Source organism: Coccomyxa subellipsoidea (assembly GCF_000258705.1).
Source record: "Coccomyxa subellipsoidea C-169, whole genome shotgun sequence".
Classification (NCBI taxonomy): Eukaryota; Viridiplantae; Chlorophyta; class Trebouxiophyceae; family Coccomyxaceae; genus Coccomyxa; species Coccomyxa subellipsoidea.
The window spans coordinates 784,748-810,652 of NW_005178040.1; the positions used below are offsets into that span (position 1 = coordinate 784,748).

General features: G+C 51.9%; 7 protein-coding genes across 7 annotated transcripts; 5 read left to right on the forward strand and 2 right to left on the reverse strand.

The window, feature by feature from the left end:
- Positions 1-67: 67 nt before the first annotated feature.
- Positions 68-1,224, forward strand: COCSUDRAFT_60790 (hypothetical protein; the record flags this gene model as incomplete). Its single annotated transcript, XM_005650262.1, has 4 exons — positions 68-82; positions 256-333; positions 675-836; positions 1,096-1,224. 4 exons carry the CDS (start codon positions 68-70, stop codon positions 1,222-1,224), a joined length of 384 nt encoding a protein of 127 aa, XP_005650319.1.
- A 1,428-nt stretch (positions 1,225-2,652) lies between these two features.
- COCSUDRAFT_52570 (hypothetical protein) lies at positions 2,653-4,107 on the forward strand. Its single transcript, XM_005650263.1, has 4 exons — positions 2,653-2,855; positions 3,140-3,313; positions 3,530-3,606; positions 3,805-4,107. Exons 1-3 carry the CDS (start codon positions 2,748-2,750, stop codon positions 3,590-3,592), a joined length of 345 nt encoding a protein of 114 aa, XP_005650320.1. The 5' UTR covers positions 2,653-2,747; the 3' UTR covers positions 3,593-3,606; positions 3,805-4,107.
- COCSUDRAFT_64833 (hypothetical protein) lies at positions 4,077-6,004 on the reverse strand. Its single transcript, XM_005650264.1, has 6 exons — positions 5,769-6,004; positions 5,489-5,611; positions 5,244-5,360; positions 4,915-5,103; positions 4,565-4,759; positions 4,077-4,463 (listed from the first exon to the last, which is right to left on the reverse strand). The coding sequence occupies exons 1-6, from the start codon at positions 5,817-5,819 to the stop codon at positions 4,398-4,400; spliced, it is 741 nt and encodes a 246-aa protein (XP_005650321.1). The 5' UTR covers positions 5,820-6,004; the 3' UTR covers positions 4,077-4,397.
- Positions 6,005-6,052: 48 nt separating this feature from the next.
- Positions 6,053-13,556, forward strand: COCSUDRAFT_60793 (DNA topoisomerase I; the record flags this gene model as incomplete). Its single annotated transcript, XM_005650265.1, has 17 exons — positions 6,053-6,078; positions 6,636-6,729; positions 6,868-7,086; positions 7,453-7,660; positions 7,971-8,104; positions 8,243-8,329; positions 8,529-8,685; positions 8,914-9,043; positions 9,243-9,411; positions 9,799-9,910; positions 10,123-10,352; positions 10,621-10,768; positions 10,986-11,122; positions 11,470-11,635; positions 12,019-12,257; positions 12,547-12,648; positions 12,954-13,556. The coding sequence occupies 17 exons, from the start codon at positions 6,053-6,055 to the stop codon at positions 13,554-13,556; spliced, it is 2,961 nt and encodes a 986-aa protein (XP_005650322.1).
- A 579-nt stretch (positions 13,557-14,135) lies between these two features.
- On the forward strand, positions 14,136-15,649 carry COCSUDRAFT_12672 (kinase-like protein; the record flags this gene model as incomplete). The annotated part of the gene is made up of 5 exons (XM_005650266.1): positions 14,136-14,303; positions 14,484-14,580; positions 14,700-14,856; positions 15,106-15,274; positions 15,491-15,649. 5 exons carry the CDS (start codon positions 14,136-14,138, stop codon positions 15,647-15,649), a joined length of 750 nt encoding a protein of 249 aa, XP_005650323.1.
- Positions 15,650-19,016: 3,367 nt separating this feature from the next.
- Positions 19,017-21,513, reverse strand: COCSUDRAFT_40052 (pseudouridine synthase; the record flags this gene model as incomplete). Its single annotated transcript, XM_005650267.1, has 6 exons — positions 19,017-19,295; positions 19,638-19,829; positions 19,975-20,091; positions 20,329-20,532; positions 20,669-20,935; positions 21,481-21,513. 6 exons carry the CDS (start codon positions 21,511-21,513, stop codon positions 19,017-19,019), a joined length of 1,092 nt encoding a protein of 363 aa, XP_005650324.1.
- Positions 21,514-22,450: 937 nt separating this feature from the next.
- Positions 22,451-25,831, forward strand: COCSUDRAFT_60796 (tyrosyl-DNA phosphodiesterase; the record flags this gene model as incomplete). The annotated part of the gene is made up of 10 exons (XM_005650268.1): positions 22,451-22,509; positions 22,623-22,790; positions 23,004-23,207; positions 23,546-23,727; positions 24,045-24,242; positions 24,508-24,606; positions 24,751-24,892; positions 25,045-25,129; positions 25,317-25,370; positions 25,514-25,831. 10 exons carry the CDS (start codon positions 22,451-22,453, stop codon positions 25,829-25,831), a joined length of 1,509 nt encoding a protein of 502 aa, XP_005650325.1.
- Positions 25,832-25,905: the final 74 nt, after the last annotated feature.

Below are 25,905 nucleotides of genomic sequence, written 5' to 3' on the forward strand. Positions count from 1 at the left end.
CTCACTTGGTGCCAGCATGATTAAGCCCTCCTGTTTCAGAGAATGCAATGTTGTGATCGAGTCCTCCATGCAGCTGCGGCAGGTTCCTCCCGTCGGCGGGCGGGGTCCCCCAAAGGCAGATGCATGAATCGTGCCTCACCGCATCGTGAAGCATACGTTTGCTCACAGCAAGCTTCTGACACCATCCCTGGCAACAGATATTCCTAAGTACATCGTACGGAGGTATTGACGCTTGGATCGTTCTCTTGCATGCAGAAGCGCTACTGGGAGGAGGAGATCCTCGTAGTTGTTAGTAAAGCAGAAGAGGCTAGCCTGCACGACTTCTGCTGTAAGGTAGTCTCGTTATTGAATACTGTGATGATTTGGTTAATCCACTGGGCGAGCTAGGAAGGGCGGATAGGTGCATGTCTGTTGGAAAGCAGTAAAGTAGCTGAGGAGGCCTGCAAGAGCTTGTACACGTTCTGTATTTGCTGACTTTGAACGTCAAGATGTTTTCACATATTGTCATTCTCGGAAAGCACCTCTGATGGCTTAGCGTTTTTTAAGTGTGAGAAGACCTAGGCAACCTTGAGATGATCTAGAAAGTTGTGAAGGCCCACCGGAAGAGACTCTGCTTTTCAGCTAGGATGACGCTTATTCCCTGGGGCTGATCTTCTGATGTGCTTTTAATGCAGGTGGCTGACCAGTACGGCTACAATATCTCAGTGTTCGTTGTGGACAACAGCGATCCAGACACCGCTCTGTCTGAGTTGGAGCTGCTCACGTCTCGCTCCCACTTCGAGCTTGTGGTGTTGGGGTCCGAAATCGATTGGGCCATCAAAGGAGCCCTCCGACAGGTGTGATCCGTCATCGTGCTGGTTTCCACAACTGAGTGCAACCTGCTCCCTGGCAACCTCTGAACACTTGCTGTGGATGATGCATAGTGACATGGAATGGCGTATATTGCTGATATGCTTCAGCTTGTGGTGCTGCGTCCAGCATTCTTACTGTGAATGCCGACAGCAGAGTATGTCTGTCCTGTTGTGCTGCATTTGGTAAATGTATCCATGCTCTCAGTGCACCGTGGAGGGTGTCATGTGATGGTGTTCTGTGCAGGTTGTGAAGGAGGCTGGCCTGAACACAGCCACCCGAGTTCTGGTGACTCGAGGCCAGGATGATATCTCAGAAGTGTGGCAGCTCCTCGCATCAAAGTCCCTGCACCGCCGCAGCCCCAGTCCAGCATGACTTTGACAGCTTACCATCTCTGGGCAGCACAGCAGCACTGCAAAGTGTGGTTTCGCAGAACCTGCTGGCGCGTGTTATGACGGTATTGAGAAGTGAATGCCGCAATGGCGACCGGACCTGGCACTCAATTGTGCAGGGGGATAGAATGAGAACGTGATATTGGTCTGATGATGGCTGTTTTGATCTTATGCCAGTTTGAGGATCTACAATGGTCCGGAGTGCACTTGCTTTTGCAGAGTAGAGTACTGCAAGCCTTGATTGGATAGGAGCATTGCCTAGCACTTTTTCCATTTTCATGTGTTCTATTGCACTGCCAAGCAGTGACTGCTTGATGGTACCGGGTTTATATTAGTTCTACTGATGTCAAGAGAAAGTCTCAGACAGTCGATCTTTGTTGGGTGTTTGCATCTGCTTTCATCGCTGCCTTCCCTCAGCAGTGTGGCAAGGATCAGTGCAGTCAATCGAGTCACCTAACACGGTGTTTGTGCATGTCGAGCAAAAGCTGTAATGCAGCTATTCTGATGAGCTGGCAGCCCCACTGAAACATGTAGGAACAGGTTGTCCCTTCAACAGGATGATTTGTGCTGGGGGCCGCCCCAAGCGTCTGCCCTGCATGCTCCCATCACTTGCATGTTGCTGCATTCTGGTGATTTATGAAATTTGGAGAACCTGGTGATCAGCTGACCAGTTGCACAAGCATCTGCAGCATGTCTCTGCCACTTTGTCGCCCAAAAGGTCTGAGTCTGCAGTGCACACATAGCATGCGCACCACCGAGCTGTGCAATGCCCTCGTCGGTTTTGTAGGTGAAAGCCAGCTCACTTGCAATCAGTCCAGCATATATAATCCCACAATGGTCACCACCGCTGCGGTTGTTTTGTCTGCCACTTGTTTTGAAACACTTTGAGTAAACTGTCTTGCCTTATGGTCATGAGTCACAGCTCATGACTTATACATTCAATGAGGCGCACAATCCCAAGGAGTAACAATGTATGATATGATACTCTGCTCATAGTGTCTTCTCGCATGGTTCTGTTACAGCTGTACATTGCATCGCTAGCTCATCCGGCAGGCCCAGCGCAGATTTCTAGAAAGTGTAACAATAAAGCAGAGTAAAAAGATGTAATATTTCCTTTTTCTGCAAGCATACAGGACCTTCCAGAGTTGACATAGAAAGTGTTGTGATGAGAGATGGGCAGATCGAGTTGCAGGTTGCTAGCAGAACGGGCAGAGTGTCGAGCAATAACATCAAATACTAATCTGGACATTAAACATGACTTCTAATGAGCCAACAGGCAAGAACCTTCCAGATCTCCTGCGCTGTCCCTGCAAAATCCCATATTGGCCTGGGGCAGCTGCCATGAAGCTTCGGCTGACTGGATATCGGACACATCACGCTTCCAAGGAGTACATTAAGCTCGCCTGACTCCATTCCTGACCAAAACTTTCAATTCTCGCAATCTTTGATCATCAACGCTCACAAGCTTATAAAGCCTTCAACCAGTCAATCAACCATCAACTAAGAATGTCTTCCGACAAGTCATACGTCGATCAGGCAAAGGAGGCCGTCGGTGCCGCCTCGCAGAAGGCGTCCGACGCACTTGGATCAGCCAAGGACACCGTCTTGGGAACGGTGAGTTGCACTGCACCTTTGCTTCACGATCTAATTGAAGAAGACGGCTTCGGCCTTGCGCTCTGTTGCTGATTGACATGTTAGTTTACTGCCGAATCCGGCTCTGTCTCCATCATCCACATGCACGTTGGTTTCAGTAGTGTGCGGTATTAGTTTGCAACATACTTAGAGAAAGTTCGGGGCGAGAAGGACCTTTTTTGATGGACATTACAATTATTGACGGCATCCTAAAGGACGACCCGTGCAAGGTAGTGGAAGTGACACCGTTATCTTGCTGCTCACAGGCTCAGGGAGCCAAGGAGAAGACCGGAGACTACGCACAGGCAGCCCAGCACAAAGCTGGCGAGGTGACCGGAGCCGGCAAGAGCAACACCGGATCGGCCACGGACTCGGCCAAGGACGCCTTCGGCACCGTCCAGGACAAGGCCAAGTCCGCAGCAGACCAGGCCGGCTCTAAGGTGATTATAACAAAGAGTTCTTTGTGACCGTGGGCCAGAACGGAACAATCTTATATTTTGTCGTATAAGTCACGCGATCTTTTCATTATCCGTCCCTGTCTGTGTTTATTCAAAGTGTTCCACTATTCGCACATTCACGAATGGCATGGTTCTGATATGATGAGATTTAAAACTGATCTGCTAAGCTCTGGTCTAAGGAATTTTGCCATCCTGCAGGCCCAGGAGGGAAAGCACGAGGCTGGCAAGAAGTTTGAGCAGGCCAAGCAGCAGACACAGTAAATTGTCTTGCCAAGGTACACTTTTCCACTACATGTTGCTGTACAGCCGCGATCTTATTGCTTTATAATTGCGATCCTGAATACTACGAGCTTTGAAGTATTGTCTGTGAGCTTGTATGCATGCTCAGTGCCGAGCTTGTCTCAATGTCCATGTTGCTGGTGTCTGACTTTGGATATGGTGTTGATGTTGACAAAATACTATATTGCCTGCAGGTCTGTGCTGGCGTTTTCCTGGAACATTGCTGAGTAGCAGCAAGGACCTTTGTCCTGTTTTGTCAAGCCTGAAATGGTGCAGGTGCAACAGGCTGTGAAGCCATGTAGAACCTGTATGATGTCTTGTTCGTGTGCAACAGCAGTTCTAAACAGCAATGCTATGCCATGGATTGTTGCTGGCTAGCCAAAGTAGGACACTTTTCCATGAAGAAGACTAGCTTCTGATTACTATCTACCATTATGTGGCTGGTGTTGTACACTAGCAGTACATTCAGAATGTAACATTTTAAAAAAGATCACATCAAATCTGTACCTATCATGCATTGTTGCACACTACTTTTGACATACACCACTTCACTATCACATAAAACCCTACACCAACAAAGACACAATGACAAAAAGGGATACATAACTAATTATAAGGTTGCCACAAAATGCTGCAGTGTTCCAAACTCACTAGACTCGCACAATTGCTCGCACATTCAGCCTCAATTGATCCCCGCAAACTTTCATGGCAACAATCCCATTTACCGATCCCATTAATCTTGTGCAAGTTCCATGCTGAATTCAAGCAGCTGGCTTCATATGTCTTTTTATGTGAAGGTGATGCGTTTTGCATCATCGACATTCCACAGAATGCGTTCGCCTATCTTTAAACGCTGCACATCAGCACACGCGTCACTGTTTTAAGAATGCTGCAGCATCTTTGACAGCCTGCAAGCCCCAGGTCAGTACATGAGCAAAAGACTATGTGCAGCACCTTTTTAGGAGCCTCAAGTGTGCCCTCACCATCAAGCACGTGAGGCAGGAGGCTTTTCCTGTGGCCCGACTGTATCTGAAGAGGCGACCCATATCTTTCCTTGAAGCGGTTGCGCGCTGGGTTCACAGGCAGATCTTGCTGAAGCAAGTCCTTCGGCCGCTCAAATGCTGACCATCGGAAGCCCTTGCACCCCAGCTGATCGCGCACACAGCACAACACTTCAGACTCAATTGCCAGGTGTGCAATGGGCCTTGGAGCATCAGATGTTCACAGAACAATCGAGGACAAGAGCATTGGCACAGGAGGAAGACAAGTGGGGACTGGCCCAGACATGAGCAGAATCTGTCCACCTGTGGTGGGGTCAAGAGGAATAGCTCTGCCCTTCTGACAGTTTCAGCAGGCAGCGGCCACAGTCTGGGCCATCCACGCATGCAGATGGGAGCCGTCATGATCCTGGTATCCTCGCAGAGGAAGGCAAAGGGCGAGCCAACCTCCTCCTTGACTGATGCTGGCAGCTGCCAAGCCTCCACCTGCTCTGCCTGCAAGTCATCATTTCACATGCTTGCTTGGAAGAATTCTTGATCATGGCAAGCTGTACACAAGAGAATATCTGTTGTCTGCGCTTGTCACAGATTTTGATGGTTTCAGAAAGTGAGCCGACCAAGAAAGGTGCACCTACCGTCAGCACATCCACCAGGGAGACACAGCCAATGAGTGCACCAGTGGGATACTTGGCAGGAAACTCTGGCTTGTGGCCATCCATATCATGCACCTTCCTGTAAAAGTCTTCCAGCTCCTGCGCATCAATCAAACGAGACATACATTCAGAACACCTCACAGGGCGCAATACCAATATGATTTTCCAGGTTCTGGTATCTTTGCCAGCAAACCCTTGCTTGCCAGCAGGTGTGCCAGGAAACGTGCCTGCACTGTCTGCGCATCAGGTCGTCTGCTAGTTGCATGGATCCATAGTCTCCCTCTGTACTTGCTTGGCCAATCTCGACCCTCAATGCGCTTTATCCCATACACCAGTAGACTAGCCCAGGGCTGCAGATGGACAGGCAAACCAGTCTGATCAATCCCATGAAGAGACCATATTGAGCTTTTATGGAACGATTAGACACTCTTGCACATGTGAGGGCTTGCGATCATCAGGATCGAAAGCACCAAACACGAACAACAGCCACATTGGAAGAGAACAAACCTGATGGAGGCTGATGCAAAGCTCGTGCGATGCAGCCTCCAATGCAGCCATGACTCACATAATTCCTTTCGGTGAAAGATATGGAATTGAAACAGCACGACCAGCCGAACGCGAATCTCTGCAACCGTTACATGTCAGGCACCTAGTTCTGTTGGCCCAGGCAGACGTCGCTGTCGATCCTTCCTGATATGAACTATATACGAAATTGGAAATGGTAGAGTTTGGATATCAACATCTCTTCTCCTCTTGAATGGATTTGGAAATGGAAGATAGAAAGTCTCGGGATGAGTGACTCAGCAGGTGCCGACAGGTGCTCATCCTGATCTCAGGACATTGACACTTGGAAGGGATTCATCAGCTGGATGCAAATTTATGAATCAAAAATCATTTGTCGGTCTGTGAATAAATGATGCAAATGAATGAACCGATCTTTCTCTTCTATTTTCTCATTACATGGGACTGGTTCTGAAGTGTTGTTCCTCGTCAATCCACATTTGCACATCGCAAGCAGCTCCATTGAATTTGTTTAAATGCATATAGACAGCAGGTGATGCTGCAGTCCTCCGCCTGTGATGCCGAACACTACCGCAGATCTGAGGATAGGCCTGGGAAAGCAAGGAATGCAATCAGCAACTATTGCTTGTGGTAGCTTGCGTACATTAAGGAGGAGACAATCATGCAATACCTATTCTTCAAGCACCTGAGGAGGCAGGCACTGCACTTCAGTGGGGGTGCTTTCAAGCCGGCCATATCACCAGTCAGCCGGCACAGCAACAGGCATATGGACCTTCGGTCGGCTAACAGAAATCGTCCAGGACCATTCCAGGCATCTCTTCCGGGCCGCGCCTGGCAGGTGCTGCAGTGCAGGGCTGCCAGCGCAGCTGCAGCCAGGACTGTCATTCTTGTGGAGTCGCCGGCCAAAGCCAAGAAGATTCAGCAATTCCTGGGCACTGAATACCAGGTCAATTTCCTTCCTCCAAGTCCAATCTAACAATTTGAACCTCTTGCTTCTTACATCTCTGTCGAGGGCAACATTGTAGCCCTGCCGAAGAAGCTTGCGCATGCATGCATATTGAAAGACAGATCACCTCGTCGGCAGGTGCTGGCGAGCTACGGCCATGTCCGCGATCTACCAGCCAAGTCAGGGTCCGTACTTCCGGAGCAGGACTTCACAATGCTGTGGGAGCAGTCTGCGGCCTCCCGGCCACGCTTGAGGGAGCTGGCCGCAGCCGTCAAGCAGTCGGACGTGCTAGTGCTGGCCACCGACCCCGACAGAGAGGGCGAGGCCATCTCCTGGCATGTCCAGGAAGAACTTCAGGTGCCTGCAGAGCAAACTCCTTTGCACTTCTCAAGACAAGGTCCCTGTCAATCTTGTCTGCTGGTCAGTTCTGGAGAGGCACCTGCCATTGTCATGTTCAGAGCGGTGTCCATATGCTGAAGAAGCAAGTCATTCTCTGGCTTTCTTGAAGAAGGTCGCATTGAGAACTGCAAGACTCTTGACATGGTGCATGTCGCTCTTTTCAGAACCATGTGCACATGCATAAGCAAGAGACATGCTGCATTTGCACACCTGAGCATCCCAAACAGGTCGTGTTTCCCCCATGGGAGGACACCATGTTGCGATCATGGCGCAGCACACGTTTAACAATCGATGCTTAAGTCTCGCCGGTGTCACGGCGCGCAGGCGGCCAAGGCACTGAGGGGGGTGGCGGTGCAGCGGATTACCTTCACAGAGGTCACCAGCAAGGCCGTGCAGGATGCGCTGGCGGCTCCGCGCACAATCAGCCAGGCCCTGGTGGACGCCTACTTGGCCAGGCGAGCCCTGGACTACCTGTTCGGCTTCACGCTGTCTCCGCTGCTGTGGCGCAAGCTGCCGGGCTCCCGATCTGCAGGTATCACTTTATCCTTTCATGACAAGGCCTCGGGACGACATCGGAAATGCATGTTGTGTTGACTGAGGGATCCACTTTCAGCAATGAAATTGCCCGTTCTCGGCATGCCATTGTCACTGGATTGCTTCGCCTGAGGGTCATGAGACTGCTCTGTCCTTTCATCTGCCGCCTGCTGCGGCCCACCGCACTGAATTGTTGGGGTGCAGAAGACAGCAGAATTTTGTGACAGCAGACCCCTTCATGAGTGCTACTGAGAAGCACACAGCAACTTCTGCCAGGTGTTTACTGAAACAAGGCTTTGTGGGGGCAGGTCGGGTGCAATCGGTGGCGCTGCGGCTGGTGTGCGAGAGGGAGGCGCAGATTGAGGTGTTCACGCGGCAGGAGTACTGGAGCGTCACGGCGCAGTTGCAGTCTGAGAAGGGTCCCCAATTTGAGGCCCGCCTGGTGCAGGCAAGCCTCATCTTTGACTCCTTCATGCTGCTCTCTTCGCTCTTAGAGGCTTGGTGAGCTCTGTGCATGATGATTCTATTATTGATTATGGCCGTCTTGGCTGAGAGAATTGTGTTGTGCAATAACATGCAGGTTGCTGGGAAGAGCATACCACAAGAGGGCCTTGACCAGGAGGCTGCAGCATCTGCTGTGGAGAAGCTGCAAAGCGTGCCGCTACAGGTATTGTTTGTCATTTCACTCCCTTCTATAAACATTGTCATCTGTCAGTGCCAGCAGGGCTATTATCCACTGCTGCATGTGGTATTAGAGCTTTGCTCCCCAACAAAGGTGGCATAGCTGAATGCTGCATGCATGATGAGGCGTGACATCCCAATGCCGAACTCTGCATGCATTGATAGAGGTATGCTTTGCATGGCAGGTGGCATCGCTGTCCCAGAAGACTGTGACGCGCAATCCCCAGCCGCCCTTCATCACATCCACATTGCAGCAGGATGCATCTGTGAAGCTTGGGTATAACCCGTCCACTTCCATGCAGCTGGCACAGCAGCTCTATGAGGGTCCTGAGGCTTCAGGAGGTGCTCCTTTCAGCTCACATGTTCATTACTCAAGTGACTTGGTGTTTTTCGCTGCACTCCCTTTGCACAGCCTCTTCTCAGACTCTGGCACTCGCAATGCCGTCATGTCTTCTGTTTGCCTTCGATTAAATGACTGCGTACAGTGAGCTGGTAACAATCTCATGGAATGACCATGAGACGTACAGTATTGTCCATGACTGCTGCTGAGGGGCATTGTGGGATGCACAGGGGAGGGAATGATCACATACATGAGGACGGACGGGCTGCAGATGTCAGCAGAGGCAGTGCAGGAGATCAGGAGCGCTGTCCAGGACATGCATGGCAAGGAGTACCTGCCAGCACAGCCCCGCATCTACAAGTACGCTAATCCAAACCCACATCACGTTAAACCACCCAACATTTGAGAAATCTGATACATGTATTGCTGGACATGCCTAGAACCTAGATCCCTAGGAAGTGGAAAACATGTATTATAATAGTATGATATTCTGATTTCTGACATTTTAAATGGGCACATTGACATGCTTTCATGACGTCGTATAATGTGTGTCGGACAGGAGCAAGGCAAAGAATGCTCAGGAGGCGCATGAAGCCATCCGCCCCACAAAGGCGGCTCTGCTGCCGCAGAAGACCGCGCTGCAGCCGGCCTCGCAACTGTACCGGCTGTATGCTCTGATCTGGGCACGCGCCATCGCCTCCCAAATGGCCTCTGCAAAGCTTCTACAGGTGCTGCTGCTCAGTAGTCTGTAATGGATTAGTAGTTTTCCAAGTATTGCTCAGATCATGGTTGCTAGATGTCCTCCGTGTTCAGCACAAATAGTTCCTTTGAAGCACAATAGGCTCTGCCTAGAGCAAAACCTCGACAGGCAATCCTCTAATCATGCTTTGTCACATAGTCACACCCATGTATGAGCACCGACTCTTTGGACTTATATTGAACGAATTTTGGCATTGTGAGCATGTGCGTTTTCCAGCTTTGTCAATGGTGCTGAGATCTCCTAGTGTCACCCTGCTGCAGTTTGCTTTCTGGCCCACACAGGCGCTGCGGTGAAGCATGTCATGCAAGAGGGGTGTGCATGCCATTGCTGAACTTTGCGTGCTTGCTGGCAACAGGTGTCAGCTGATGTGGCGGACAGCTCAGATTTGGGGTTTCTGCTGAGGTCCACTAGCACATCAGTCAAGTTCCCTGGATACTTGGCAGTGTACCCCCCAAAGCGCCCCTCAGGTATGCATTTTTCCAATATTAGCACTTCTTCCTACCTCTCCTGCGGTACAAATACAGTACTGTCTCGCTGTATCCTCCATACAGTCACAGACATACTGAGAGGTTCGTATGGCGCTGCCATCGCATCACCATGAAGACAAGTCAGGAGCAATGCACGCATTTACTGACCTGAGTGGCTGGTGACTTCCTACTGGATCATGCATGCTTCACAGGTGAGGCAGCTGCTGAGGCTGACTCAGAGCAGGTCTCGACTGAGGAGGGGCAGCAGTCAGTGCTGCTGGGTCTGGCACAGGGGCAGCCAGTGAGGCTGCTGTCAGTGACTCCAGAGCAGCACTTCACCAAGCCGCCGCCGCGCTACACAGAAGCCTCCCTCGTGAAGGCTCTGGAAGAGCACGGCATCGGACGGCCCTCCACCTACGCCCCCATCCTCAAAGTCCTGCAGGTACCAGCCAATGCACCATTAGAAGAGTCCTGAGGCCTTTTCCATATTTCTCTCCCGTCTACACTATCAGCTGCGTCATCGACTTTGGATGAATAATGCAAGTAGTCTTTTTATCTAGTGTGTGTCAGGAAAGCCCTGGACAGCAAGATTCTGACAGATCACACCAGACAGGATATTTGAACCCAATTGTGCAAGGCTGCATGTCATGCCATATTATTGGCAAGCCATTTTCTGAAATTTAGGTGTACGTCATGTGAATCTCCTTCAGGAACGTGGCTACGTTATGAAGGAGGGCAAAGCCTTGAAGCCAGAGAGCCGCGGCCGAGTGCTGACGGAGTTTCTGCAGGCCTACTTCCCCCGCTATGTGGACTACGGCTTCACAGCCTCCCTGGAAGATGACCTTGATGAGGTCTCAGGTAATGCATGTCACATGAGGGCAATTTCTGGTGTGAACTGACGCTACTTGCCATCTGTGATTATTATTAACGTATGTGGGATATGGTAGTAGGAGTCCATTTTGCTCCCACAACGGGAGGACCCCAATATCTTCTGCTTGCTGAGCATGGGAATTGGTCATGCTTTTCCTTTTCACTTGTAATTGGAACTAGAATTGGAACACGTGCTTGACTGCAGGTGGCAACGGGGTGTGGAAGGAGGTGCTGAGGGATTTCTGGGGCCCCTTCCAGCAGCTGGTGCAGCAGACGTCTAACATCAGCATCACTGAGGTCATCGATGTGCTGGACCCACTCATCGGCCGCCACTTCTTCACAGTCCAGGCAACACCTTTCACCCTTGTTCCTCTCACTGATACCCACCATCTCCCAATGCAGCTCATCATTGCCAGGCATGCAGCAACGACATCTTGGGCTGTCTCCTGACCAGCATGCGCTTCTCTCTGCCAGTCCAAGCGCTTGACCCGCATGTTGTTGCCTCCTGATTGGTTCCTTGCCCGCTCACCCACTCTTGAGGGTGTTTGGCAGAGGGAACTGGGAAGGGCCATCTGCCAGTACTGTATTTGGCCTTTGCCAAGGGGTTGCGACATCAAATCCCCTTCAAATCCAAGCTGTAAAACCCTCTTTCATCTACTTAAATCAGCGCCGCCTGTGTCTTTGTGCAGGAGGGGCAGAGCGAGGAGGATGCGCGCAGGTGCCCGGAGTGCGGCGGGCGGCTGGGACTGCGCCTGGCCAAGCACGGCGGCTTCATCGGCTGTAGCGGCTACCCGGCCTGCACCTACCTGCGCCCCCTGCAGCTGCACGAGCCCGGGGAAACGCCTGCGGGGCCCGGTGCGCTGCGCAGCCCTGCAATACCTTGACTGTATATACCTACTGCCAGTCATTCTGGTTGCACGCCACTGTCCAGTCCCGCCTCAATCTAGATAGCGATTGAGGGATGTTTCTGCAAGGTAATGCAACCGCATGCATCGGCGTGCATTGTGCCCTGCCCAGTCTTGGGCAATTATGTAGAGAGAGTTGCCTTTGCCGTCATGATCTGCCAGGTCTGCACCTACTAGCACAATACATTGTGAGGCGCATTGCCCGCCAATGCATAAGCTTGGTCTGCTTACAACGGTTGACCTTTCCAGCTTTAATGGCATCTTGTTCTTTATGGCCCTGAACATGATCTGTTTGCAGCACATGCTGATCAGCTGCGTGTTGTGCATGCTTAGGTGAGGGTGAGCGGGTATTGGGTGCGGACCCAGCAAATGGCAGGGAGATCAGATTGGTCCATGGGCCATATGGGTGGTATCTAGAGCAGGCAATAGGCCCCGAAGAGCCAAAGGAGAAGCCACCAGGCAAGGGGAGGAAGAGCGCTACAGCGAAGCCCAAGCGCGTGTCCCTGGGAAAGAGCCCCCAGACCCCAGACATCAGCCTTGCTGAAGCCCTGGACTTGCTGCAATGGCCCAAGGTAACCGCGCATGTGCATTTTAGCAACGGCTTGCATCACTATTTATTGCCTCCATGCTGAAAACAAGCAGCCAGCGCATGTGTGCTCATCCTTACCTTCAACAGCTGCTGCTGCATTATTTGCTAATGTCAAGAAGAAGAATAAGGTGGCACATTTTTCTAGCCAACGAAGGTTAATTCAATGAACCGACGCTGCCCGTTGTCAGTGTGCTCTCAAGGTGTTCTGCATCACTGGAATCAATGGCCCAGAATTATAGAATTGTGGGTGTGAAGTGGAGCTGCATTCGCAGGAGCTGGGGCCTCATCCGGAGGATGGTCAGGCGGTGACTGCAGCCATGGGACCCTTTGGGCCATACGTGCGCCACAACGCCATCAACGCATCCCTCCCCAAGGTGCACAGCCTGCCTCTGCAAGTGTGGCACAGCGTGGCATGTTCATTCGGTGCATCTTGACTTCTTTTCCACTTTCATCACGATAATGGTAATAAACGCCAGCGTACTGAAAGCATGCATCTCAACAGACTGGTTGTGCAGCCGTCAATGCGCAATTCATGCTTTTTGTCATTATTGGAAATGTGCGTGCACACTCGGAACCAAGTGATGGCCACGAACGTCACAAAACATGAGCACGCCTCACGCAATATCAGGCGTTAATGTGCACTTCTCTGGATTAAGGCCTGGTAATTCTTGTACTGCAGGGTTTGAGTCCAGGGGAGATTGGACTTGAGGACGCAATTAAGCTGCTGGCAGAGAAGGTTGCCAAGGGGCCTTCAAGGAGGGGCAGACAGCCGGCTGCCAAGAAGGCTGCAGCCAGCACCAAGGCTGCTTCCAGCAAGGAGGCACCTGCCAAGGATCCAGCAGGCGGCAGCAAGGCCAAGGCAAAGAGCGGCAAGGCGGCAGCGGCAGATGGTGGAACTGACAAGCCTGTCAGGAAGTCCAGGAAACTGGTTGTTGCGTCTGAGGATGCCGAAGGAGCGGCTGATGTCAACCTCCTCTCCGACAGCAAGCCTGGCAGGACTAGGAAAGCGGCTGTGAATGGTCACGTGTCGAAGGATGAGGCTGCTGCTACGGTGGAGGCGCCGATCAAGGCAAAGCGCGGCCGCCCAAAGAAGGTGGCGGGTTCTGAGCATGACCAAGCAGCAGCTGGCGATCTTTCTGAAGCCAAGGCAAACAGGAGTAGGAAAGCAGCTCCGAATGGTCAGGTATCACAGGATGAGGCTGCTGCTGCTGCTGAGGATGCGCCGGTGAAGGCAAAGCGCGGCCGCCCAAAGAAAATCGAGTTGGCAAGCGCTGCTGCATGATGTCAATATGATAGTTTCCATAGCTCTAGGACAGATGAACAGCCTTTAAGGAATGAATTGGACACCTCCAGAAGTGAATGGACAGGAATTGAACTAGAAATCAATGACACTCGGTGTTATGTGCAGTGGCATTCTTAGTTGAATATTTGGGGTTTTCTGCCACGCTTCCCCACTAGTGTGTGATCATCATCAGTTTTTAGAGGGCGAGGATTGAGGACAGCACATGATGTGTGACTGCTTGAGAAATAAGGCACTGCAGGAAGTACTCACAACAGACTACATGCAGCAGCATTTCATGCATTCCTGATGTTGATGTCAACCTCCACATCCGGGCTGAAGCTTGGCAATGTAGCCACGTCAAGGGTGCTCGGCACGTTACTATGTAACGGGTGGCGTCGTAATTCGTAAGCACCTTTCAGTAGAGATTTGTCGTTCATCATATTCCCGCAACGTATTGTAGTGCTTATCAGGGTTTTAATATACAAAATTTGAGTCGTAGAGGATGGATCCTTCTGATCAGGGACGAGCCGTACCCACCATGTTCTGAACTGAGAGCAGTTCCTTACCAGAGGTTGAATCATGGACTTCTGGGAATCTCACGATAGGATAAAGGAGTTAGGCAAAGGAAGCTATGGACTGGCAATATTGGTCAGAAGCAAAACGAGCGGACGGGAATATGTGGTGAAGGAGGTAGACATCTCCCGGATGAACAGAAAGGATGCCGCAGAAGCGGAGCAGGAAGCAAAGGTGGATCACTGATTGCATCATTCCATAAAAGTATGATTTGACAGATGTTAATTTTTACAAGAGACAGATTGCCTCTTGCTTTTGAATGATGTGAAAGAGTTCTTGTGCAACCCACAACCACAACTGCTGACGGGCCTGAGCAGGAATGGACATACCATGAACACCGTGATTGTTTCGCAGATTCTTCTGGCGCTGCACCATCCCAACATCGTGGCCTGCTCCTTGAGTTGGGTGGAGCGTGGCAAACTCCATATTGTCATGGAATATTGCTCTGAGGGTGCAACTTCTTCATGCCTCTGAAAATGTCCCACGGTTGAAATTCATATGGTGTTACTGAAATGACAGGCCCAGCTCTTGAGAGTTGCTGCATCGGCCTTGCTTGTCACCTTAGATGAGCACAGCTGCAGGATAACTGTTTGGTGTGTGCAGGCGACTTGCAAGGGTTCCTTAAGGAGTGCAGATCAACACAGCTTCCAGAGGAGACCATTTTGGACTGGTTCATCCAGATGGTGCTTGCCCTGAAATACATGCACGAGAGGAAGATTCTCCACAGGTAGCAGTCTCCCTACATACTTGTCAAGGTCCCTTATTGCATCATTGCATCAGGCTGCATGTGACATGACACAGGACTCCTCATGTGGATTTCTTGAAGATTTTCTCCACTTTCTCCTGTGCATGGTACAAAAACTGTCATTCCTTTTTTAGAAAGGCCTGCTTCCAGTCATATTAATGGTGCATTTCTGAGGGTCCCATCTCTGCATTATACAAGCGCTGAAGCACAGCACTCTGATTGTGCGCACAGGGATTTTAAGACAGCCAATGTGTTCATGGCGGAGGGGGGACTCCTGAAGGTGGGGGACTTTGGTGTGAGCAAGGTTCTGAGCAGCACCCTGGCGCTGGCCAAGACAACCATCGGCACCCCTTACTACATCTCCCCTGAAATTTGTCTCAACAGACCCTACAACGCCAAGGTCAGCCCTCTCTCTTTCACACTACCTACATCAAGCGTCACTCTCCTAAATCTTGTCTACAGTATGGGTCACCGCCAGATCCAGGCAACACTGTGGCACAAAATGACCATGGAGATTCGAAAGGAACCTCCTGGAGGGCCTTATTTTTTGAATCTGAACAAATGAATTAAGAATTGTGAAGGAGGAAATGTAAGTGGGGCAAGTGTTGGCATGCAGACGGACATATGGTCATTGGGGTGCGTGGTGTACGAGATGCTTATGCTGCGGCACGCCTTCCAGGCGGCCTCCATCAACAAACTCGCTGAGAAGATCGTCCAGGGCAGGCAAGCTCCCCGAAAATCCATGCAATCTTACCCCTCGGTTGCATGCTGTTGATCGATGCCCGCAGCTTACTGCATGTCCTCTGCTTCATGCAAGGCTGTCTGACAAAAGCAACGCTTTAAGCAGATTGAGAAACATGCATGGCTGACAAGGCTTGACTCAGGTATAGGACCATGCCACTGGCAAGCATACCCAGACTGCAGCAAGCATGTCTGTAGACACCGACCGTCACAGAATCTGACGTCCATCGCAATTTATATTTGAAATGCAATTGGATTTGAAATTGCTGTCACCATGTGGTGCAGGTACGCGCCAGTGAGCGCGCGGTACAGCCGGGAACTGAGGGATCTGCTGGGAAGCTTGCTGGAAGTTGCGCCGCACATGCGTCCCAGCGCGGCAGCCATCCTGCAGCTGCCCATAATCCGGCAGCGGCTAAACCGGCTCGCAGCCCGCAGGACCACCAGCACTCCACAGGTGTCCTCACTGGCACCTGATGAGTACAGTAACGGATATGAAATGGGCGTGTTGGTGAGGAGATGACTAATTGCCTATCCTCACGGAAGCATGCCCCTTTATTATAATGCCATTTCTTCAGGGACTTCATTGTAGCTACTGCATAAAATGTTGCAAATGGCGAGGAGATTTTCGGCTCAGAATCGGATCAAGCAGATATATGAGAAATTTAAAATGTGTGCTAATCTGTCGCCCACCTTATGAGCGGTGCCGCGGCATTTGATGACCACTGCCGTATGTGCATGACACAGGACAACGTCCCCAGCTCAGTGTTGAGGCAGGTCTACCAATTAGCAAACCCGTCGCCCAAGGCCTTTCCCACGTCACCAGATGCAGGGCCGTCCCAAGGCCCCGCCAGAGAGCCCCAGCTGCTGGCGCGCCGATCGGCTTCCAACCCACAGCCGGAAACTGTCGCGGTGCAGCGCCGGCCTTCTTCACAGGTGGCCTCCTTTTTATGCCAGCAATTCTCAGCATGCAAAAAATTGTCAGAGCACCACAAGTGCTCATGCAATAGAGGGCCGCCTAAGGCCCACAAGGCGTGTCACTTAACAGCACAGGGCCTTTGCAAGCATTGGTATACATTAATGACCGGCACATAAATTGGTGGACTTTTATTTGACTGTGCTGCACTTTAGGGAAATGCTCCTTTGAGTGCGCGGCAGCGCAGCAGAGTGGAGGCTGGTGGGCCGCTGCTACGCTTCAGAGATATACCAGTGCGAGCGGCAGTCCCACAGCAGCCAAGCAGTGGGCATGCCCGCAGACACTCCCATGATGGCGTGCTCAGGCCAGGCACTGCTGCGGCTTTGGCAACCATTGGAGGCCCCAGGAAGCTTCTCATGGGTGCAGAGCCATCCTCCCAGGTACGCCTCCCTTTGCTGCAATATGGCTGACGTGGGAGTACTTTTTTAAATTCCCTGATGCTTTTTCATGTAATGTACCATTCATGTTTATATGGTGGATGGTAGCTAGAGCACCTTTCGGACCAGCAAGGAGCGCAAGGGATGACCTAATTCAATTTAACAGTGTGTGCTTCAGGCTCCAGGAGCAATAGCACGCCAGCCCGGCTTTTCAAAGGACAAACAGCGCCGCTCCAGTGAAAATGCCATAAGAGGGCCTGCAGTCCAGAGTCCACTGTTTGGATTGTCACACAAGGTCAGCAATGTACCGGCGAAGCTGTCTGAGAGGCTGCCCGGGCCGGGCAGGGCAGCTCCTACCCGGCCGGGCGCAGCTGCAGGAACACCAGGTAGACGGGCACCTGGCCTAGTCAGGCAGCGCAGCCGCAGCGCTGATGGCAGCAGCTACCAGCCACAAGTGCAGCGTTCAAGATCGCCCAGAATCCCAGGCAGCAATTTGCAGGAGGTTGCTGCCGAGACACCCGCAGCCAGTTCAAGCAGCCCACGAGACGACTCACAGTCTGCAGCAAATCAGGGGCTAGTAGCCGGAAAGCAGGGGATGAAATTATCACCAGGGGTGGCGGGGGCGAAGCTTCCATGCAGCCCGTTTAGCGGGGGCGTTGCCTCCTCAGGTGAGTCACCGGCAGCGTGGCCGGCTGCATCGGCAGCTGCCAGGCAACCAAGTGGGCGGCCGCCATTGGCGAGGAAGCCGCTGCCACGTCAGCGCAGCATCAGCCTGGACGGTGCAGCCGCCTTGGTGCGCTTTGGCGCTGTGACCCGCAGCGACCCTTTACCTTCACAAGTTCAGGGGCGGGAGCTTGCAGCGCCTTTGGGCCACAAGCGGCCAGCAGAGAGAGAGAATGCACCAGAGCCCCTGTACAGGCAGCGAAGTTACAGCGTGGGCAGTCACAACACCGCCGCTGTTCCCTCCGCCGCCAGCCGCCCCGCCGGCGCGGCAGCTTCTCCGCAGCTCCCATCAGCTTCCAGGCGTCTGGAAGTCAGCCAGGCGGATCAGGGAAGAGCAAACCCTGCCCAGTTTAACTCCCTAGAGCAGCTGCCTAAGGGGCCACGAGCGACAGCTGGCAGGGGCCTAATGAGGCACCGGAGCATCAGCGCCGATGGTGCCGTGGCAGACCCTCGAAGGAGGGCTCAAGACGAGGGCAGCCGCCGCAGCCCCGCTTTAAGAGATGCAACTCCTGCTTTCACGTTGGAGCAAAGGTGAGCGCCGCACTTCACAGGAGTGACACTTGTGATTATGATGTTGGCTGCAATTGAAGCATCTGGGGCCGCCTCGTGTGGCTAGCAGTGATCACATCAGCTTGGTGAGTGCTTGAATATCTTTTACCCCACGTACAACACATTCCAAAGGGCAGCAATATTCGAGCCTCATGCAAAAGGCAAGCAGGCTGATTGAGGAAACATCTCCAATTCTCTTCTATGAGAGGTATGAGTTTCTGGTGAACAGGCGGCAGGCGTACGAAGACATGCAAATGGCGGCACGCGCCAACCGCATGCGCGCATCCGGCCAACAACCAATGCTACTTCCCCAGGCAATCCAACTGGAAGAAGGGATTGCTGTTGGCGCTCACAGTGTCCCGTCAGAGCTGGGTGCTGTACCAGAGGCGCTCAGTCGCGTGGCCACAGCTTTGCAATCTTATGTGTCGGCTGCCCCGTCTGAGCTTGCCCTGGACGCCGTATCGGAGAGTCTGTTCTTAATGCCTTGATGTGCATGCTCCATGCAAGCCCCATGCAAGATGCTATTTTTTGTTCCACATTCATCTGGCTGAGAAGACTGCCACAGCTCCAGATAGACCGATATGATGTGAGTTTTAGTACATGTAGGATGCAGATCCAGGTGTTCAAGTGCCGGACAGTGTTGAGTGAATAGGTAGAGCTCGAATAAGAAATCTCCAGGGATTCTCAGACTTACAGCAAGCCATTAAATAATTTCATGATTCAATACTAGGCTATTCTTATTTGCGCACTTGTCATATTGACATGTAACGAACAGTGGGTCATTCTTCCCAAGGGGCCACAGCTTTGTAAGTTCTGTCCTCCCATGTCATGCTGTAAGCATGCAGGCCGATCGGCCCGTCAATCTGAGAGCAATCATCTATACGCCTTATCAGATCGTTGTCTGCAATGGCTGAGTCTGACACTGTCGCACCGGCAATCGCTCCGTACATCACGTCCCCTATCACTGGCGCCCCAATAGCGGCAAGCTGGGCTCTGATCTGGTGTGTCCTGCCCCCGAATGACAGGTTCACTGTGCTCTCATAGACTTGCAGTGGAAGCTGCCCAGATAAAGTCGATCTTTCTGAAAATGTGTCCATGCTCATTTCTGACGGGGAGCTATCAAGAGCTGCAGCATGTTTAGAACCTGTCGAGCTCTGCAGCAGGTTGTGCAGCCACTCATTGCTAGCCTGCGACACTGCAATTTCCTGCATGACACCAAGATTGGACGAATAACTTTCATGCTATTGCACTGCATCAGCACCTGGAAAAGTGATGTCAGCGGTAGACGACAGGCGCATGCAGCCCACTGATCACATGTCTTGTTTCATGCATGCCAAGAATTCTGACTTGGGCTAAACTCGCAGATGTGATGAAACAGGAAACAATGGCGTCAGCATTACCTTGGTGTCCACAATTTTGAGGACGCATTTTTTCCACTCCTTGCCTGTGGAAATGGGCTGCTGGCTGAGAAGCCGAGGTCCCCTTGCCCGCAGCCCCTTGCCAGCCATCACCTCCAGGCTGGACCCAAAGGGGCCTGGGTACATGTAATGGACCACCTCCAATCCAGCTTCCACAGGAACAGGGGTGAGTACCTGTTCACCAAATACAAAATTCTGATCAGTGGCACTGGTAATCTACTTGCATCTCATGTGCCAGCTTATCAGGGTGAATATGGGGCAGGCACGCCACAACAGAGTGAAAGACACATGAAAAAGGGTGTCTTGGAGGTGGAGTGACCTTGTACTGCTTCTGCACTTTGTGGGCTTCCATGTCCTGCATGAAGCGCCTGCTGGACTGCTCGTTGCGCCCAAGCAGCAGCACGCCTGTTGTGCAGTAGTCCAAGCGATGCAGCATCTGCTCACCAAAACCAACCCACACTCAATCATTGCTCCATGGCATTGGCCAAGCAGTCCACACATGCAAACCCTGCTGCTGCAAGGAATTTGCCACTGCTCACGTTAGATTCTGCAACGGACAATGCAGACATGGCATCAGAAAGTAGGAATGCCATGCATGCAATCGTCCGCTGCAGGGTCTCACATGATCAGGTGAGCATCTGCACACACTACTGCATGCAAGCATGAGTCGCACCCATAAGTGCTCAAGGCCCAGAGCCTTTACCAGGCAGCGAGGGACCGTTTCCACAGAGTTGCTCTCATGGGACTGCACAGGGATGCGCGCAGGCTTGTTCACCACGCAGAAGTCAGCATCCAGATGAATTACTCTGGCAGCCCAGTCTGTGGTCTGTGCCGCTGGATAGCGCTTGGGATTGGGGTGCACCCTGACCCACTGTCCCTGCATGTGACAATATATGGAGCTCATATCACATGCATTGATTCAGGGTCCGGCATGCATGTCCTGATGCGAGGAAAGAGGATATGACAGGCAGAACGTTGCCAAGATAGTGTAGAAAGGGCAAGCAGAGTCTGACCTGCTTTATGGGGTGGTGTGGTGCTGCTTCTGCCAGTCTGTTGGCCCGGCGCCATTTGGGTGCTTGACCGGGCGCTTCTGTTTCACCATAGTAGACAGCACCCAGGTCTATCAGCCCGGAGACAACATCCAGGGTCAGGTCAGAGACTTCAGCGGCAATTTCTAGCAGCGTCCCCTCCCTTGGAGCCGGCTGGCGGATGATGATGACATCATCACCCTCACGCTGCCTCTCAAATTGTGGTGGCTTCTGCCACCCGCTGCCGCGGGTCTCAAGTAATGATGAACAAAGCGCAGCAAATTTTCCCTAACACGGTCGAGAATTCACACATGCAAGAGATTTCAGAGATTTGGCAAAACACAAACACAACACCCAACATAATTCTTTATTTCTGATTTAGAGCCGGAAAGCTGTTCAAACCATTCTTACCTTCTTAACAATTACTTTGCGTCTCGATATAGATAGCCTGAGCGCTCGATCAGCTCTGCAGGATCGAAAGCTGATCTGAAGGAGAATTGGATGAACGCTCACAGAGTAGCACAAGCTTCCTATCATCAATACAAAGAATTAAACCGATCGAATGTGAGCAATGGCCTGGTTCACGGTCTTCATGGCAGCATAAGCTATACTAAATGCAAATCTTCGATTCACCTTCCGACACCATGAGAAGCTGCCCAGCCCGCTGGGCAGTCGTCCCTTGAATTCAATGCCGTTATTCTTTCTTCCCACACATGTAACTTCATCGAAAGATCATTTCAGTATTGATCGATACAGTGTTGTGCTGTGACTGGGTGGTTTCCATCAAAAAAGCTTACTTGTGAGTTCTCCTGAGATTCTTGGACAACCATGCCTGCTTACATCGGAGCTCTATAAACTAACTAAAACCACGTAGAGTGCTACGTAACTTCCTTTGAATTTTTCCAAAGGAACTGCTGTGAAGTAGGCAGCTATGTGACTCGTCTCGTGACATGTCGAACTCCAATGCTGGAGAGCTTGGTCTGTTGTGTCCTGACAGCACCTGGATCCGTCTACAAGAAGTCCTTCAAAATGCAGAGATGTTTGGCAAGGGGTCACGTGGTCTCATTGATGCCGCTGCCAGTGAGAATCAATTCATGCTATCAGCTGGCACAGACGAGAACAAGCTGCAGCTATACTCCCTGGGTCTTTCACGTGCGTTCTTGCCTGATGTTCTGATGTTATCAGTGTTCTCACCCGAATGTTTCATATTACACACCATGCTTTCTGCGCAGCATTTCTTTCTCACAATCTTGTTTTGTGCAGCCCTGGTAGTGAGCTCTGCTCATGATGAGTCTGTCACGATCCTCGAAGAGGGGGATGTGAGTAAATGCCACCTCATGTGCTTCATGACGTTTGCATTCAAAGCACCGCTATTTGCTCTCAAATGTTTAACAGCTCATGTACTGACATGACACCCGTGTATGTGCACAGGTGCTAGACATACCTCACATTGCCGGCACTCGTATTGACGTAGCAGATGCCAGGTCTAATGCCACGTTCAAACTGTGTGCACGGCCAACACAGCAGCCAAGCCGCATGCAACAGATCGTGAACGGAGAGGCTGGTGAGGGTGTCTGCGTGCCCTCCTCTTTAAATTGAAACAAACGCCTTGGACGGTACTTCCACCAGAACTTATGAATCCTGAGGGCTTCAGGGATGGCTGCAGGTGATAGAAGTGTTGTTGCTGGCGATGACCGTCCTCTGAAGCGTGCCCGTCTAGATGCACCAACAACTTCTGACCAGCACCTGGAGGCAACCCAGAAACAAATGATCCCACCAGTGGCCTCCCTGCTCCGTGTGCGAGGCCTCCCAGAGCAGTTCAGCAGGTGTGATACAGGAAAGAATTGACCAAGATTCCCACTGCCTGGATTGAGCAAAGACCCATGCATGCATGCGCAGGAGAGCAATGACTGACAGCACCGGTGGTTGAGGCATGCAGGGGTGCGTTGGGGACGCAGCTGAAGGACTTGCTGAGCGGGGGGCCAATGAGGTGGCTGCTCATCAGCAATTTTATGATTGACATGAGGTGGTTTGTCTCCGCTGCGCCCTCTGTCCTGGATGCAGACCGCGTGACAGTTGTCCATGGGGAGAAAAGCAACCCCACCAGGTGGTTACTCATTGACACTCCAGCCACAATCAATTTGTCACAACATGCCAGCAAGTCCTTTGCAATCAGGAAGGGTGAGCGTGGCATGGACTGACACTGACCTGTGCATCATTTGCATCTTGCATATGTGCTACCTGCATTACAGGGTGCAGGATGCCAGAAAGCCACGACTTGCTTCACGTGGCAAGCTGAGGCTGCATTCGTGGTGCACAGCGTGTCGTGGATGCAGCAGATTGCAGCGGGCAGGCCATGGGTCATCCACCAAGCGCGATGTCCACTCCAGTACGGCGTGCACCACAGCAAGGCCTTCCTGGTGCAGTTCGACAGGGGCCTGCGAGTGGTCGTGCACACTGCCAATCTGATCCATCAGGACTGCAACTGCAAGACGCAGGGCCTCTGGTACCAGGACTTTCCCAGGTGTGCTCGCCATGCACATGCATACAGATTCCAATGCTGCCGTCCTCCTCTTGGGCAGTCATGTTTTGCTTTGCACTGCTGTTGATGTGCCAATGAGAACTATCTAACAAAGCTGGTTCAAATTAGGTGTGCGCCCCTGCTGTTTGCTCCTTGCATGCATGCATGCAGCTGCTGTGGATCATGACAATGTGACCTAGTAGACAGCCGGTGCTGTCATAGGGAGACACTTGTGCAGTGACACTATATTGGGGTGACACAAAGGTGCCCATCCTCAAGACACGCTGTTTTGCATCCAACAGTACTTTTGTGGTTCTGATGCAATGTGCATGCATGCACAGGAAGGATGAGCGGTCTCCTCAGGACAATGCCTCGCGGCTATTCGAGACCACTCTGAGTGACTACATTGCAGCGCTGCGGCTGCCTGCCAGGGAGGCGCAGCATGCGCAGCAGGTCATAGCGCAGCATGACTTCTCCTCCGCCCGCGCACACCTCATCCCCTCTGTACCAGGATACCATCAGGGTGCGAAGTCGCCACCAGTGCCTGGACACGCTGTCATCAGGAGCCCCTTTCGTCTATTACCTGCCTAAAATTTGGAACATCTAACACATTCCCGGGTTCCCTTGAATAATAAATGTCCTGGAATTTCCCAGTCCCAGTCCTGCATATTGCCCTCTGTCACTAGTCTGAGTCTCTCTGGCCGATTGATATGTGATATTGTCTTTCGGCAGGCTATGAAGCACAACTCCATCGTAGGCAAGAAAACCGAATGTCACCCTGCCTGTGCTTCCAAGGTGGCTGGTGATTATCACCCGATCATGCTGATGGTGCATGTGTAGGCGCAGCAAAGCAGAAGTACGGCCACATGCTGGTAAGGAGCCTGCTGGCGCGGCAGCGCTTTGACCCGGTGTTCAGGAGGTCTCCCATCGTGGCGCAGTTCTCGTCCCTGGGGTCCATCACAGGTGCATGGCTGAGCGAGTTCCGGGAGAGCCTGGCTGCAGGCGACTGCTGGGACAGCAATCCCAGTGGGAGCGCAGGTCAGCTCAGCTCCTCCCATCAATAAGGGATTTGTGTCGCTTGTGGAAGAAGCTTGATTTTTCTTGTGCGTTGAGGGCGCGGGTTATGTAATATGTGATATCTTGCTGGGAACTCACGAAAAATCTATATTTGCATTGGCAGTACTTTCCTGAATGCAGAGAGATGCTGAGTCAGAAGTCAGAGGTTGCATGCATGATCATCAGGTATGGTGGTATCTGTGCTCTACCCAACACACGACCTCTTTATGTATTTGCGCATGTGCAGGGCGGCTGGGGCCGGCTGCTGACTTCAGGGTGGTCTGGCCGACAGTGGAGGAGGTGAAAAACAGCGTCGAGGGCTGGTTTGCAGGCTGCTCCATTCCAGGTGCCCTGTGCTGCCTCTATAGCATCTTTCAGTTCATTTTACAGCGTGTTGCTCCAATCAGATTCTTTGGCATGTGCCATTTGTGTTACTCTTTGAGGGCATGGTTGTGCATGCAAGTACACAGAGAGGCTGCTTTTGCTGCAGGAACACACGCCAATGTGCTGAAGACTGACAAGGGCTTGAGCACGCCAATCCTGCAGCCGTTCTGGTGCAGATTTGATGGCGCTCCTGCTACAGCTGGCCGCCAGCATGCCATGCCACACATCAAGTCTTACCTGCGACACTCGTGCGCTCTAAAACTGATCATCAAGTGTTTGGGCACAATACTTCCGCAGTACTCTACATCCAGGCACTAATGATTGAGCTCAGCTCATGTGCCTGTGATATTCCAGGATTACGGTAATATTTCGGCAGCTAATATGCGTGTTGGATATGCAGAGGGCAGAGGCTGGCATATATCGTCCTGACATCTCACAACTTGTCTAAAGCAGCGTGGGGAGTTCTTCAGAAGAACAACACACAGGTGGGCCATGACCCTTTCCATGATGCAAATGTTCAGAGCGCTAGTACTTGCCTCTTGACATGCAAGGTCAGAAACGATGCATCATGGCTGCAGAAACACAACACCACCCGGTTTTTAGTCATATTTGCATGTGGAAATCTATAAAAATGGGGTGAGTGAAATTTACTTTTTCTTGGTGTGTGTTCAGCTTCATATTATGCACTACGAACTGGGTGTGCTGCTGCTGCCCTCCCTGGAGGAGGTGAGTGCATTCTCAGCCAATTTCCCGGTGCATTCTAACCGCACTCAACCATGCTGTACATTGCATCAAATTATCACGAGACCTCTGACGTCATCTGGAGCAGCTCGTTAGATCTGCTAATCATCTGTTTTACATATATGCAGAGCTACCGGAGGCATCGCCACTTTGGATTCTCTTGCACAGCGCCTGCCTCCCACAAGCCTGCAGCAGCCGCTCAGCCTTCCAGAGTGGAGTTTTGGGCAGCTGATGGGGCAGCAGCAGGCAGCAGTGAAGCACTTTCTACAGGAGCAGAGAAGCTGGAGATCCTACTCCCGTACCAGCTGCCTCCTGTGCGGTACGGACCACAGGACCAGCCGTGGATGACTGGCGTGGAATTCCCTGGGCTGGACAGCCAGGGGCTCACCATCCACCAGTCCTTCGACCGCAACTCGCACTATGGACATGTTGAGCCCGATGACTGAGATTTTGTCATCTGCATTCGCATTGATGCCTCTCATTTGCTCTGTTGTCATGGCGAGGTGTTAGGACTGCTTAG